Raw genomic sequence first — 17237 nt, 5'->3', positions numbered from 1 at the left:
ATCCATGCATGTGCTATCTAATGATGTGCTGTACATCAGGTTCTAATAGCAGTGAAATGTCCATGGCCGTCCAGCTAGGATTCATTTAAGTCCCTTATTTCACACACACGCAAGCATTAATAGCGTTTGATTAATGGCTGCCTTGAAAAGTGAACAGCCGCTACGGAAAAGTGTTTTTTTTCTCTTTCTGTCTGACCTCCAGGCGTTGAGAGAAGTAATGCAGACATTTAAATCAGTATTATGAGTGCTGATGATGCAGAGCTGCATCCACTTCAGTTCAGTGGAGCAAGTACTGTATTTTTCTGAACGGTTTCATCTTAATCTTAATCTGAGTTGAACTGATTTCAGGAACAATTGTGACAATTGGCCCACAACGTCTGACCTTCCTGGCTTCCTGACCAGAGACATCTTGGCATAAAATTCCAGTTTGTTCATATAGTTTCAACATTTTTGGATGCATTTAATTTACTAGAGAACTACAAGAGTAGGAAAGGCAGCAAAAGAAGGGATGAGAAACAAATATATCATCTCTTTGCCTGAATTTAAACCCATAGTGCGAACAGGGGGGTGGACCACAAACCATAGTTTGCATTGAAAATACCACTTAACTGTTTAACGTCAAAAGAGCAAAGATTATATCTCTGTGTAGATGTTTTGGAAAACCCAGCATTGACTTGTCTGTATTGCTGAAGATGTTCTTAATTTTGTTTTTATTCGTTTTTGGCCGTCCACCTGTTTAAAACTTGTATTGTCGACCTGTAATTTTCATATTTAAATTACTAGTATAAATATATATTATATCAGAGCAGCCAAATGTCGCTATATCCTATGAATAAGACGTTTATAGTTTTTTGGGGGGTGGGGGGGTTAACGTGCTTTCTAGTTACGTTTTTAGCTTATTTTTCCCCCTGAGGAGAGTTGACCTCTCTGTCTGTCCGCATACAGTTCTACAGGCTATGATGCAGTTTGTTTCAGGAAGTAAAAGGTTGTTATTTTTTTTGTGTAATGACAGCTTTAGCAATATAATAAAAGTATAAATTTTGTTTGGGCTCAGTGGCGTTTTGAATGTGCAAGAGTCCATGTGATGTGTACAGACCAGACCACCTCCATTACAATATGTTGAAGTCTCCTTTTTAAAGGTACGTATAGTTGGCAAAATAACCTCATCTTAAATTCCATTCAGTGTCTGTTCTTCTGCTTTTACACTCTCACTGTCCTCATCAACAGACTCGGGTTCATGGAGGTTTAGGCCTTCAGCAGGGTTTCACTATTCACTCTTGAAGTTGAAAACAAAAGATAAGATAGATAAGTCGTTTTTTTTGCACATGTACAGTAGTGACTCTTATGTAGAATCCCAGCAATGAGCTGTTGCTTCATTTCACTGGTTTGCAACCAAGCATTTATACCAATCCAGTCTGAAACCGGCCACTATCTACAGATGACTTGCTTGTTTTTGGCCACCAGGGGTCGCTCTTGTCTGCCTTTTAAAAACCCAAACCTGGTTTATAGTTTCAGCTTGGAAAGGCATCACTCCTCCCATCCAGGACTGAAAACACAGCTTCTTGAAACTACAACCATAACAATGTCTCTCCTGCTCCAAAAAAAAAAAAAAAAAAGCCTCCAACACGGATCAGAAAAGCCACCAACAAAAACGGAAACAAACGATTTTTCCTCTTTCTCCTCTGAGCCATGGCTTCCTCCTCGAAACAAATAACTTCCACATGGTGTCATATTTTCTCGGGGTGTGGACTCTTGGCTTGAATAGCTCAAATGCCCCACACGCATAACAGCAAAGGGAGGAATGGGTTACACACCCAACTGACAAATACACTCCTTTAAAACGGTAGAGCAACCCCACAATAGACTTAAAGCATGTCTGAGACATCCATTAAGCTGTATGGAAACTTACAATAATACATAATCAATATAGATATTATTTTATTATCACTAAATGGCACAGGTAGTCATGCTCTTTACTCTCACTGCAGAGAAATACCTTTTGGTTTTCATTGTGGCTATATCATGACTACTGTACAACTGATCGCCCATGATCCTTCTGTGTGGAGAGGAGCCATGGATGTATTATATGGAGAGGAGCCTGCTGCCTGCGTACGTCTGGCGGTCGGTGCCGTCACAGTTACGTACGGAGGAAAGCAGCGCTGCCATTGGTAAATGTATTCGGGGCTATTGGCCGCTGGAGCGCCCTCCCATCCGCCTCACACCATCCCGTCAGCCAGAGGTTACATCAACCCGGGATTACGGCTCGCAAAAATGTGATTTTGTTGCCACATATACAGCAGCCAGTCAGTGTGTCAGAGTGTGTGTGTTTTTTTCTGTGTGTGAGTGCGTTAGCTCCGAAATCTGACAGCCAGGAGACCAGAGCCGTATGCGCCGGAGCAGCTTGTGTTTTTTCAAGGTTTGCTGTGGAGGTTGCGGTCCGGGACAGCGGAGCATCGACTGAGGTGCGTCCGATAAGACAAGTTGCACTTGGATTAGTGGACATCTGCCGCATCCTATATCCACTGCATGTCTCCCATGAGGCGTTTAACGTAGGCTCGAATCGATGTGTTGGTAAATAATGTGAATCTGTTGTCACCAGGCCCGCGCTTTGCCCTTAAATAACCCAGGATGGGGTCTGTGCAGTTGTGTGTTTTCATGTGACCGTTGCAGCCATTAATTGTGTCATAGTGTACATGTAGCCTACAGTGACATGTGCCATGTGTTTTTGTGTTGCTGACGGGCCTGTGGTGACAGTATCCCCCCTCTGTTCTCCATCAGCTCTTCTCACCTCCCCCCCTATCCCAGAGATGCTGCCCTGCCTTCGCAGAGTGCTGCGGCCCGCCCTCTCTCTGAGAGCCGGGACTGGGTTGGCCAGAGCCGGACTCAGCAACCACCAAACACCCGCCGTGGCATCCTCGGCACGGTTCGCCACAGAGCCCCCGCTGTCCACGCTGGTGCAGAGGTGTAACCTGGGCACACACCCGATGAAGGAGCCCGTGGAGCCGCTCAACTCGCCCCGGGGAGCAAAGGAGTTTATTTATAGTCTTCATCCGACTGAGCGAACCTGCCTGCTGCGAGAACTGCACAAGTTCGAGTCCATAGCTATAGCTCAAGGTAGGTGATGTGTTCCGAAGCATGTGTTGAGCAAAATACAGTCATATTTGAAATTGAGTGAAGTGGGTTAATACATCTGAATATGCACCTTATCTTTAGTGAATTTCTCATCTAACATAAAACAGGATTGGTCTTTTAATGGGAGACATTTTTGGAAATTCACAATTGAGAAAATGCTTTATTTGGTATTGGCTTCATAATAATGATCCAGTATGATGATTTACTTTGCATTATGGTACAGTAGTAGCCTATTCCATTATAAGTCTGATTATTCACCACTGGATGTAATATCCAGTAGCAAACAGTTCATTCTGGTGGTAAAAAAAAAAATATCAGGCTGATTACCATCTTACCAGTTTGATCTTTAGCATAATGCAGATCTGAGAGCCACAGCTGGTTAAAGCCGTTGTCTTCTCTCAAAACATCATCCCATTGTCACACCATGAAGTTATGTTATAATCCCCCAGTGCTGTTTTGCAGGCGACCTCTGACCTCTGACCTCTGTCCTCCCTGTGTACAGAGAAAAGAGAATATATTGGCAGGAATCAATAAAGCATGTCACCATTACCGAATAATCAGGAATAATTGATTAGCAAATGTGTATTGGCAGCCCTAGAATGGGCATGGATGTGCAGTCCTGTTCACTACAGTCCTGATATAGCAGAACAAACAGGATTGGCTTGGTTTACACCCCTTTTGTTTTCCTCGCGGTCAAAGAAATGTCTGGTCGGGTTTATTGAACAATCTAAATTACTCGTGGGTGTGAATCTGCGTGAGACTGACTGTCAGTCTAGTCCTGTGATATATGCCGTCCATCTGTCATCTCTGACGTGTAAGTCAATATTTCTACCTGAAACTGCTGGGGAGAAAAAAGTGTCATGATAGGTTGGAGTCAGGAGTCAGTAAAAAAATAAAACCGACAATCTGGAGTTATTTGACAAGGACTAGTTGATATAATATATCAACCCGTTAGTTCACTTGTTATCCTAATGTTGTTTTAACCCAAACCACCTTGGAGAAGAACTCATTAATTGTGGCTCTAGGTGGTATAGAAACTAATGGAGCATACTAGGTGAACAGTGCAGTGCAGTTTATCCGGTACAATCTGCACTCCCTGGTCCTGCGTGTACAGTCTTTGGTTTTGCAGTTCACTGTGTGAGCGCAGCTCTGAAGCAGTACTTCGGGCATCAGTGGAACATAGGAATCGAATTATGAGAGTACATAAGAGGAGGAGCACAGTCCATGTCCCACATAGGGAGAGAGAGGAGGGAGGGGATTGATCGATACTGAGATAGAAGAGAATGGAGGGAGGGGAAGCAGGAAGACAAGAGTAATGATGAAGAAGCTTAAAGCATATGAGGCTCTGAGAGTATGCTGCCCTGAGCTTTGTCATCCTTTATATTTCTTTCCCTTAATAACTTGATATGGATGATTTTAATTTTGTCTCCTGGCTTTGTGTTCATCTATGTGCCAAGTTGTTGGATATTGGATTTTAATGAAAGCCATTGTAAATTGTAATGTATATAAACTGGAAACATAATCAGTGCTCTTTTAGTCAGCAATGAAACTGATATGAAAAATATCTGATATGCCGCTCTGAGCCATATGATTTCGAGGATAAAAGACAAAGCACTGTCGCATTATCTCTGCAGCTCTGTAATAAATCAGTGGAGTTTTCAGTGTGGCTTTGTTTACTTTCATGTCTCATGGTGGACAAATGATTCGCATGGCCTGCAGGGAAGCTCCAAATAGCTCTCTCCTCTTGAGATTTTAACAGAATAATCCCCTAAAATCTCACAGTTCCTCCACACTGACACTTAGAGGCTTTTGCTCCACCCAGTAGATGAACTGCTATATACTCATTCTATACACCTGCATGGTCATAAAGCCTATAGCAACTAATCAAACATACATACTTCATCCTCTGCTATGACTATTTCTTCTCATTGTAGAGTCAAGTATTCAAGTATCAAGGACAGGCTGGAGTGACACTGTTAATATTAGCATACCTCTGATACTGTGACTTTATCTTTGCTTTAAAGGAGCTGGGAGGATGGTGGTGATTGTTCCTTCACAAGAGCTTCAGCCATAGGTTATAATACACCGGGCAGGTCTACATCTTGAGGCTAGATTGGAGGCTGCAATGAGTCGCAATCATAAAGTGTACCAAGATATGCTTTACTTAAAGTAAAAGAAAATACATGATAGAGATGAGAGCTAATGTTGGGGTTGCATTGCACTGCTAGAGGCGGCTCTTGATGCTGAACTGACTTACAAGTAAACAGCTGTTAATGTTGTCGCAAGCTATGTAGCAATAGCAAAGTAGCTCATTTAAATGCAGTTTTGAGGTACTATTCCCCACCTAAATATACATTCTACAAGGCTGTTTTTATTTTTATTTGTCAAATTATGTTTCATAAGATCCTGCGTCAGAAGCATAAATGCACCTGGGGGGAGGGACGATTGTTGTTGTCATCTGCTGCACGTGATGGTATGGATCCTTTATATTATCGATCGGGTCAAGTTGTTCACCTCTCTCCCTGTGGCTGCATTAAAAATAGGCCAGTTATATTTCTGCTGACTGGTAGAAACTGCAGTGGCTACTGTTGTTATTTCAGCTGTGATGATAATGCGGAAAGATGCTGAGTTGGTGGTGCTGGCAGTAAAAACAAAGATGTGATCATGCACAGTGATGTGTTATTGATAAGCCCATTACATACAGTACTGTGTAGCACACCTTTAGTGACCATGTCAGCTACGTCTGTACCCTTTCCAACATTCACTATCAGTTGTCGCAGAGGATCGTTAAAAGGCGTTTCAATGAGATCCTCCATGCTCTCTGTCTTACTAGTGCACCATTCTTTTCCTGTCAGCTGTGGCTGATTGCATCCTGACCACATACTACTACAGGCCTTCCCTCTTTGGACCACAACTGTCCCACAATATCATGGCTGAGCAAACTGTGCGAAATCCGACATGAGCCTCGGGGTGGACGATTTCATGTCACACAACGAGGTTGCAAAAAACATTTTGGACCCGTATATTGCACTTATCATCAATCATGTATCAATGTTGCAGGATATCAGGAAATACCAACCTTCATTAAATCTAAATATTCCTTTATATTGAAAATTATTGCAAAGACACAACTGATGTGAACACAGAGGACAGCCACTTCCCTCTGCCCTGACCTATGGGGCCTGCCTGGCTGGAGCTCGCTGACATCCTCACCTTCATGCTATAAAAACCCTCAGGGATTCTCTTACCTGCTGTACTGTATATGCAGGCTGCGGAGAAGCTGAATCAGTGATTGCTGTACTGGTCGACACATTCCCTCTCACACTCGCTGGCTGAGAGATTGATTTTTTTTTTGACAGGCTCATCAAGATCCATCATCTTTCGACCCAGTAGCTGCAGGACATCTGAAGCCAAACCCTTATTTTCTTGACATTTGTGTGCAGGTCTGGTGACTGGTGAGGAAGCTCGGTGTCTGGCTGCAGTTAAATCTCACTGACATATCTTAGCACTGGGCAGTCGTCTGAGGCAGTGGAGTCTACTGCAGTACTGTATATGCATGCTGAATGGGGTTCTACCTCTAAAACACATTTCTTTCTGATTGTGCTGTTAAGTATAAATCTCATACTATACTACAGACTTGTCATATACGATGTGTAGGTCCTGTATGTATCATTGAAATATAGATTAGCCAGAAGGACACTCAGAAATTGAGATTTTAGCACCAGAATTTTCTTGCTGTAGTAAGGAGTATTAAACAGACAATGAGTCATTCAGGGTTTTACTTCTAGTATTTGACCAATGTTCAGTTCGATTCACTCTCCTTTCATACGTTTTCAGGCTCCAACAATTCCTCAGGGAAATATCTGCAGTCTGGTGCTGTGGCCTGTGGGGCAAGAGGTGTACAGTGGGTTCATCAGAGGTTATTCTGCTGGAAATAGCTTTCTTGCTCTGGCCAAATACAAAGAAACAATGCTGATGAGAGCAGTAAGAGTGAACCACATTTAAGTTGTGGAACTGATAGATACTAAATGTCCCTCAGAGCTGAGGAGAGTTGGAAGAGAGTTGGATGACGAGCAACCCCCCCCCTTCATACATCACTCAGCTCTGATCCATTGTTAATCTAAAAATCGCGATTAGCGCAGCTTCAAGGTTGTAGACAGAAAAGTGAATGTGCTTTAACAGTACTGCTGGTAGATCAGAGAGTAAATCAAGGTGGCTTTGTTAAAATAAAGTTTTGACAAAAAGCGAAAACTTACTTCACTGCTCTCTGGAAGTGGGTCATACTTAATCTGAGGTCAGCTTTACTGTGGGTCCCTGTTTTAATGTAAAGTTTCATGTAACCAGCAGTTTCTGCTGGTTATTTTGGAGTAGTTGAAGCTATTTTTATTCTTGAAGCATCTAATAATTTGGTGAAATAGTAAAAAGGAGCAAAACCCATCTGAAATCAGATGAAGTCTGATAAAACGTTAGTTTGCCTCCTAGTTTCTGTATTTTTGAAACTATTCTCCAGAAAAAATTGTCCACTGAGCTTTTTAGAGGCTGCCAAGATCATCTCAAAGACTGTTTGAGTGCAGACCAAAGAAAAAGTTAGAAAAAAAATAAGAATTTTAAGTGAATGTCAGTACACTCTTCACTCTTGTTTCAATCCCTGAATTTCAAAGGCTTCAGGACTATTTTACTGGTAGAAATGACCAATCCTTAGAGGTGTAAGAGAGAATGTAAAACTTTGAAGACAGGTGGAGTTGAGACACTGAGACTCAGGGAATTAGATATGAAGCGGTATTGAGAGGAGGTGAGTGAAAAGATGGGAAGAGAAAGGATGGAGCAAAGTTAAAACAAACAAGGATCTTGACTCCAACCACCAGACTGGTGCAAAGTGTCTGACTTTTCTTTTAAAATATCAACACTAATACACATTTTACCACTCCAGGACATTTGATTCAGTATTTTTAGTTTGACTCAAGCCAGAAACTGTGAAAAAATGAGCTCATGTTAGCAACAAAATTGAACACAGAGGGAAATAAAACTCATCTGGGAACAAAAGCAAAGCCCCAACCCCACTGGTACATCTCTGACCTACAGCACAGTTTAAGTGCAGAGCATTTCCTTTCACAATTATATCTCACTAATTGCACTGTCAAAGTCAGAGACAGTGATTTTCATATAAAAGATTTGGTTGGCTGGGGAAATGACAAACCTAATAACTCAGACTGGGGTTTTCATATCGACGTCACGTTATTATCAGACATGAAAGAAAGCTCCTCTTACTTCAATCTCATTATGAGGTTATAATAATGATAGAGAGAGAGTGGAGATGCACAGGGCCCACTGAAGTGATGATGATGATTAGGTTATTATCTTTAGTTTCATTCAATATACAGTACACCATTTTCACAATCACATTTATTAACGTATTTATTATTAACATATCCACAATATTTTAGTCAGTGTGGTAACTGTAGAAAATTGGACAGTGTTATTGATGTTTAAATATAATTTTTGTTATTAGCACCAAGCTGGAAAATGGCTAATGAACCCGTCAGTGAAATTTCACAGCAATGTTTTTTTGTTTTGTTTTTTTTAGGCGACTTTGAATTCCTTTCTGCATAAGATATAAACTGAACATGTTCCTTCCTACCAACAGTGTATGCTGATCTATGCATATTTTCAGAAATAGAAAAGGTTACTTCTCCCAACTCTCAGACAGGGGGGAATATATTTGCATAGAAAGTTATCTTGTTCACTTTACTAAAAAAAGTTCAGTCTCAACTCAGGTTCGTATGTGATGAAAGCACGGAGAGATGAAGAAGAAGCACAGATCTAGAGAGGAGGGGAGGAGAGATGGAGCAGATGAGCGAATAAACGAGCAGAGATCCTTCCGTTCCATCTGGACCTCTGTGATCTCAGCGTTCAGTTTCACATGGGGAGTCGGTGACATCCACTATGCTAACATGGTTTCCCCACTAGACATGACAGGAGAGTAGATTGAGGCAATTTCTCTTCTTGGCTCAGAGGACGGACAAGTAGTGTAGAGAGAGAGAGTTCACCGGAGAGAGTGGAGAGGAGCATCAGGACGCTCTTCATCACTATTTTGTTTTTTCACCTCTGGGATTCTTGAGGTTAGCTGTATAAAATCTAAGGTGCATCAACACATTAATCAATCTTCCTTCCATTTTCTTGAAACATCCCATCCTCTGTACGTTTTAGAGTTAAAAAATTCTTCTTCATCTTGAGCGCTCTGTGACTGCACATTTGGTGAGCGTGAAATATCCAGGAGCAAAGCTTTTCATCCTTTCCACCCCAGGTTTATATTTCAAAGACAGGAGGCCACATCCCGTCACCACCTCTCATATTATAGCGTTCTTCCTTGAAAAGACGGACAAAGGAGCTCACCTTCTCATTTCTTCATCCTGCCTCGGCTCAAGCAGCGTTATTATCATGTTAATTCACACACATTGCTGCATGATGGTTTGTCTGTGGTGACATTTAACCTGCTGTCACCCCGAAGCTGCCACCGTGTAGTGGATTTTACTCCTACTGCTGTCCAATTTTCATTTGTTTCATTTGTCTGGTGATTTGTGCACAGACAGCACATTGCTCATCACGCAGACTGTAACACTGTGTGTATTTATTGAGTGCAGTTTGCTGCAAACAACAGAGCTGCAGCCTTGTGTACTGAGGAGATTTCAGCTCTCTAGTGGGAACTTTCCTAAACTGAAATTATTGGCTTGTGAGATGGACAAAATTTAATGATATGACACCTACAGCTTTTCTCCCTCAGGAGATGCCTTATTTGATTATGCACAGACAATGAACTGTGTTTGACAGCTGGCTAAACCCGGCCCTTTACTGTAATACTGTTGCTGTAGCCTACTGTCCTGATCCAGCATGACACACCTTGGATTTACAGTAACAACTGATGCAGATGCAAAACCCCAACCTTCATCATTTCTATGATCATTTGTCCTTGATGTTATATTTTAGAATATAGATTGATTTTTTAAGCTGAGCAGCCACTCACTGACTGATATGATTAGCTGTAGCTAGCTAGCTAATCGCAATAGTTTGTTGAAAGCATGTCTGAAAAGTTTCCAATGTATTGTTAAGGGCCCAGTAATGCAAAGCTAAAAATACTTTTTGATGTCAAGGACAAATGTGATGCTCGAAAATCCTCTTTGCTTAGTTTCCTGAGTTGCCTTTTCTTGTTTTGGGTCGTTGTAAAAGAACAAACCCCCTTTAGTGCTGTACTGTATGTGAGGTTGTTGTCCAATCTGGCATCCATTCAATTTTTATCGTTCAAATTATACCCGATGAGGTGAGGAGGAAAATCACTGTGTATGGATGGTCTTTTTTCTGAAACCCAGACAGATGGGTCGAGGCATGAATCAAATTATACAAGCAGCACAGAAGCCCAGGTAATATTGTTATGCGCAGCAGGACATGTTTGATATTCAAGATGGTGTTTGTTTTTATGAGCCTGTCCATTCGATCATGAGGTCATGGACTTGAGCGCATATGAGACAGAAATGAATAGGAATGAATTCTTTCATGTTTTTTTTCCCCCTCAAAGGACAGTGTGAACTTTTTTGTCATCTCAAACTTTTCTCCTCCATTGCTTTTGCTCTTACCTGCTCACTCACAGTCCTTCCCCTGTTTTCTCTTGATGGACCACCGCACACTCCACATCATACCTGCCTCGTCCTTGATTTGTACCTGGATCCCCACAGGGGCTTCTTTAACTGACCTTGCTACACAGCCACCATAGATGCTGATTTCACTGCAGGCCCGCAAGGCCATAGTCAGCACTTTATACCAGATATTAAGGTTATTATTTCTCTCCAAGCCTGTATTCACTCCTTTGTATTCATTGTGGGTTTAACCTCGGGAAATACTGAGTTGCTTACCTCACTAGAAATGTGACCTAACTATAATACTGTAGATATAAATAATCACATAGAAATGTGTGGCTTTTTGTTTTTAACTGTTAGCATTAACAACATTATTACATTTTAAATTGGTATTACAAACAGTTGCTGATTTACCCATCCTTACTTTAGCTCTGTTTTTGGTCTCCATCAACTTTAGAGTAAAAATATGTGACTAAATGCCCCCCAGGGCTCACAAGCTAACTTAGAAAACAATGTACAACCAGATTCTATTATATAAAAATAGTCATCCGCTATGTCTGGAAACTGAACCCGAACAGTAAAGTACTGGACTGTAACCCAAACAATAAGCTGAATAGAAGCTCATCATGAGATCATGATGGGAAATGTCATGTGATAATTCTTTGTGAGTTGGTCCCTACCAACAATCTATCTCACATTATTTATAACCATTTCCACCGATTATATTGACAGAAGCAGCTTTAAAATAGTAGTTAAATGTAAATTGAATATTGAAAATCACCTTAAATCAAGCCACTAGTCCTCAGGCTTTAAAAGGCAGTTCCTGAGCACTCTTTGCTGGAGTCAGATCCACAGTAGAGTGATCTCCAGGTGCACGCTGTACTGTTGTGGTGTGGAAATATGAAAATCAAGCACAACATCACATGACTGAAACCAAATGGAAATACTACTGGCTTTAAGATGTGTTGTCAGAGCAGTTTCTAAGATGAAGCTGCTGCTCTTATTCAGCTGGAGTGCCATGGTCACACTGTGTGTAAGCAGTCTTATTGTTTCTGCTTTGTAGAGCTACATCCCAGCACAAGCTAACAGAGCAAAGCGGATCATAAAGGTGTAACGTTCTCCCACATGAAACGGGTGCAGCAGAACCTTTTTCGCAGCAGACATTTTGATTTGTCATAGCAGGAAAAGCACAGATGAAACAAATTTCATTGGCTCAGTTCCATCAAGTGCCTCAGTCAGACACCGCGGGTAAAGCCAGCCTGCACAAAAACATAAAACCTGCACCGAGCTCACCCTCAATGAGAAGCAGTTATTTTTGTCGAATGATCAAATGCACCTGTTTCTCCTGCCAACATGTCTGCTGTGAGTCAGATAGGTCTGTAAACAACAGCACAGAGCTTGTAATTAGCCAAAACAAGTGAGAGCACCTGCCCATGTGCTCCTGCGTGTCATGTGATCAATGACTAATTGGCACTGAGGAGACCAGATGCCACCAGTTCACCTGTTCTACATGACAGTAAAAAACTCCCTTTCATTGAGTGCCAGGAATAAGAAACTACAGGTTTAACACCGTAATTGGGGAGGAGTGTATGATAGGATTTTAGTAAGAATTAGTTTTACTATCTGTCATGTGAAATGCATGGTCCATATATCAGGAATTAAATCTTAATGCAAGGGGGAATGACTCTTAACTGTTTTCAGTATGAGTGTCTCATTCTCAATTAAAAATATTTCCCTTTTTCCTCTTTGTCCCACTGGCCGAGTGCCTGCTACTCAATAAATAGAAACCCCTTCCTTTCTCCCCTCTCCTCTGGGCTGCCATTTGTCGGGGGATGTTTCAGTTTTTTGTTTCGTTATGGCTTCCTTAGTTAGCACTGGGGGAACGGACTGAACAGAGTTCACTGAACACGCAGGGAAAAAGAAGCGGGCGACTTCACTAGGAGGTTAAACTGACAGGTTATCCCTGCATTTACTGGGAGCTACTCATTATTTTCGCTCTGTGTTTTCAGAGATGTGACATTCAGGAGCCCTCCAAACACATACTAAAAACCAATAGGTAGAGTTACAGAAGTAAAAAGTCTAGAAAATAGAAATAATTAGGCATTCCTGCAAATAACCTTGTATGCAAATAACAAGCTCAAGGTGGATTAGTCCTTTCATGGTGTATCACTACTGTCTCAAATGTTGCAGTTGAATATGCCAGTATATTTTTATTAATCAGTTTTAAATTAAACATTATCAACAAAAACAGACTTTTGATTACAAAAATAAAAGCATGCAGCATGCACCCTGAGCTTTTACTCAGGAGTTAACAACATCATGAACACTTTCACTGTCATGACATGACGCATGTACCCAATGCATGCATCATATCATACACCACCCAAGACTAGTGGCCTAGGTCTGCCTTTGAGTCACAGCTGCAAAATTTGTTAAAAAAAAACAACAAATAAATAAGGACAAAATTATCAGGCTCACAAATCAGGAAGCAACAATCAAAAATCTAGCCAAGGGCACTAACTTTGCCAAGGCCAGAGCTTAATGCATTATTGTATAAAATCCAATCATCTATCCAAGGACAAATGCACTTCAACCTCTGATTTAGTCGCTGCAAAAATTTGCACATCTGTTCATGTCCCATGTTTTCTAAGAACTGTCTCTGCCATCTTGGCCCACATTCTGTGTTCGGGGTAATTTCCTCTCCTCTGTCTCATAAATCATATGAGAATAGCAAAGTGCTGTTGATGAATGGCTGCAGTCATCTCTTGCCCCTGTTCGGCTGAGCTCTATCGATCTCGTGCACAGGCACGCTCGCACACACACACAAACACACACACTAGGCGCATCCTCAAAGGTGCAAATAAGGTCACATGTGCTCATACAAGCCAACAGATGTTTATACACTCACACACCATGACACTGTCTCCTGTGTTAAAACTGTTCTCAGATAATGAGAATCCCCTCTGTTTGTGAAGAGGTGTGAAAGTGGAAAGTCAATAAAATCCTCAGGGAAAACAAGGATGTTTATCAGTCTCTATCTTAAATAAAGCCCAAGAAACACACACACACACATACTGTAAGAGAGGCAGTCTCACAATCTGCATTGCACTACTATGCACAGTCTTCTGATGAAAAATACCTCTTGCATACCGCTTGTTTCTGCCCCTTTAACACCACCTGAATTTGCAGAAACCCTTATTGACTGTATCTGGCATTTTTATTCAAGCGTATAAAACTCAGAATGGACCGACTCACGTTAATTCATCATAGCTGAGTTCTGCTGAGAGAGGGCTTGGCTTTCGGGTTCCTTCACAGACTTATCTCCTATTTCCAAAGCCCTGCTCACACGTCAAATTCCCGCTGCACCAGCATAAAGAGTTTGAAATGAGTCATCCATCAAAACCAGAAAACAAGACAAAAAGTGTGTTTTCTATATTGCAGCACTAAAGAAAAAACTCAATGGTTTTCCTCAATTTCAGAGCAAAAAGCATCTTAGGAGGAACAAGACAACCAAAATAACAAACACACAGTCTACATATTTGTAGATGGAGCTCTGAGACTTAATTCCAGAAACGAGGCTCTCAGTTGAGCCTTTTGCATTCAGTGCAATCGAGTTACATGAAGGTATAAGTAGAGTAGAGAATTTCTGCTGCTTACTTGGTAATTAAAAGTTGAATTCTTGGTATGTCGCCAAAATGGTGACAAATTGTGTTTTCTTTTTATCTGTAAACGCGACCTTTATCAGATGTCAAGTGGTTGGTGCACATGTGATTGTTCAGCAGGAGGATGGCAGATAAGGGGTTTAGAGGAATTAAATATGGCTTATGCCTATGGTTACTTAATTATCACAGCTTCTTGAATGTTTTCACCACTCCAGCCTGGTTGGATTGAGTCCTCATGTGGAGACTCCCTGCCGTCAATGCTCGGTGCCAGCTGAGTTCTGGGGGCAAAAGTCAGACATGTCAGCTATCACAGCTCTAACAAATGGCTGGATGAGGCCCAGTGAATTGAGAAAGGAAAAGAAATCTTCTAGTTAATGGGTTTTTTTTCCCATGATGACGGTGACTCAGCTGATTTTGTCATTTGGCCTCATTCTCATTTAAGTGATGGAAAAAATATAGTGGGAATTGGCTTCTCTTTTGGACCATGACGATGTAGTGCATCATTTCTTTCCTTCCAAAGTGGGGCAGATTAAAGTCATTGATTTGATCGATCACTGGGCTGCATTTATGTATCGTTCAGCAGCGTAGGACAACAGTGTCTCCTGTCTGAGACAGGTGGAAAAAACTATAACATTTTTAATAAGATTAGCCGGCACTACAGCAAAACTCAGTTACATCTTGCAACATTGTTTCTCTGGAGCTTCAACAACTACTAATATTGCTTATTCCTTTTAATTCTTATAGACTCGTCAAAACAAGCATGGATCACAATGTGATAATTGTAACGAGGTATGACATTTTGTAAAAGGGCCAGATTTTGACTAACATCAAGGGAAATTGCTGCTTTCATCTTACAGAAGAATGTGTGCATCAGTGTTAACGTTTAATCCTGTGGTTCAGATATTTCCCTAGTTTTAACATAACACATTAACATATTAACCCATGAGCCCATACATCTGTCAGCTGAGTTGTATGAGAGCTAAAACTAAGTGGGTTTTCAATACATTCAGTAACTACAGCAAGTTTTCCAGTGATTAGTCTCTGTTGTCTGTCTACAGGGATCACAGGTTCAGGCCCACTGGAAACATCTGTTAAGAAGGAGACTAGAACAGTTTTGAATACTGAGAGTGAGGCCTGCTGTTTGACGCTTGTACCTTCGCCTCAGTAAATCACCAATTTAACTGACCCTCCCAAGTCTTATACTGGTGGAGCTCATTAGGAAATAGAAAATAGTTTTATAACTTTTCAACTGTCTTCCACAAAGAGGCTGCAGCCTTAATAAACCAGCCAGTGTTACTTTCTTCAGAGGACTACTTCTTAATGAGCATTTATTATATCCCAAGGGATGGTCTGGGTTTAAGGTTTCAATGAGAAAAGTCATAGAGTCATAGTTATTCTGACAGCGCCGGCTCACTGGCAAACGCAGGAGGATCACTGAAAGCTTTTAATTAAATCCTAAAACAACCCCCGTATGAGCGATACATCCAAAATGTGGTATTTAATGGCCAGAGGCATCCGTCTTCTTAGAATAGGATCTTCATCTCATGCCAGTTACCTCCTGTCTTGCTGTATTTAAGTTTTTATAGCTGAGAGGATTTTCCCCAAAAACCTGTAGAATAAGATAACAGCTGTGACAATGCTCATGGGGGAAATTAGAAGAAAAGCTTTACAAATGCAGCAGGAGCTGCAGATGAAGGCAGTGACAGACAGCGAATGTACAGCATGTGTCAGCAGCTTCTTTTTTCCACAGTGCTAATAAAAGTGTTGTCAATGAGGCAAACAATCGTCCGTTGTTGTGTAAGCAACATGAGCTGAGGGCTGAATGTGAGGAGTGTACAGTCGTATAGGAAGCTTGTAATGTGACACTGAAAGGAGAGGAGGAGGTGAGCAGGTGATGGGAGGGGAGAGCTGACAGAATGGAGAGAGTTGCTTTTGTGTTGTGGATATTGTTCTTTACCTTTAATGCTGTTACAGGTTTAATTCTGGAGCGAACTTAGCAAGTTTTTCGCATAATTTCATCCAAAGTCGAACTGTACTTAACACGAAAAGATGAACTCTCACCCTGAGTCGATAATTGGTGATTTAAGTTTTCCTCCCTGAGAGAAAATTTGGATTTTGCCTATCACTCTAATTTGAACTTGTATTAACCTGTGTCTGAATACACACATGGACACACACACACACACACATACACACCTGTAAGAGACAGAGCTGACTTCATTGTGCAGACTATTATTTCCACTGACCTCAGAGCAGTAAACTCAATTTCACTGAACCTGAAGAGGAAATGATCCTGTCTTGTATCATCAGTCCTTAAACCAATATAATTATCTCTAGTCGTACACAGTTGCTTCACAGTTCAGTGATGGAAGCTTTAATGCATCTGCATCCAGTCTGACAGTTTCTTTTACTCCTCATCACAAGGCAAGGCAAGGCAAGGCAATTTTATTTGTATAGCCCGTTTTTACAAACAGTTTGTCTCAAAGGGCTTTACATGGCATCGTAGCAACATCCTCTGTCCTTAGACCCTCACATCGACTGAGGAAAAACTCCATGGAAAATCCTTTTAACAGGGAAAAATCGGAGAAACCTCAGGGTGAGCAACAGAGGAGGGATCCCTCACCCAGGACGGACAGACGTGCAATAGATGTTGTTACAGACAAGAAAACAGTTTACAGTTTATGTCACAGAATGTGCGAAATATGGAAATGTTAGCAGGAGTTGATGAAGCTTCTGGTGAGGGGAGGGGGGGGCAGGGAGAGCTGGCCAGCTCGATGGGAGGACTGGGTGGTAGACTGGTCCATGGGAAGGGAGG

The 17237-nt window shown here is 41.5% G+C and overlaps 1 protein-coding gene across 1 annotated transcript in view; it reads left to right on the top strand.

Annotated features, from left to right (window-relative positions):
• The first annotated feature begins 2137 nt into the window (after positions 1 to 2137).
• LOC146972357 (transmembrane protein 65-like) overlaps positions 2138 to 17237 on the top strand; it is a 33514-nt gene continuing 18414 nt past the window's right edge. Inside the window, exons 1-2 of the mRNA XM_085802479.1 lie at positions 2138 to 2462; positions 2779 to 3114. Of these exons, the coding sequence (XP_085658605.1) occupies positions 2808 to 3114 (307 nt within the window). The 5' untranslated portion in view covers positions 2138 to 2462; positions 2779 to 2807. The remainder of the gene's footprint in view (positions 2463 to 2778; positions 3115 to 17237) is intronic.

Source organism: Trachurus japonicus, chromosome 16 (genome assembly GCF_045865225.1).
Source record: "Trachurus japonicus isolate A0001 chromosome 16, Traja_1.0".
Classification (NCBI taxonomy): Eukaryota; Metazoa; Chordata; class Actinopteri; order Carangiformes; family Carangidae; genus Trachurus; species Trachurus japonicus.
Note: the sequence above shows the minus strand (reverse complement) of the source record. Positions and strands in the feature narration are given on the sequence as shown.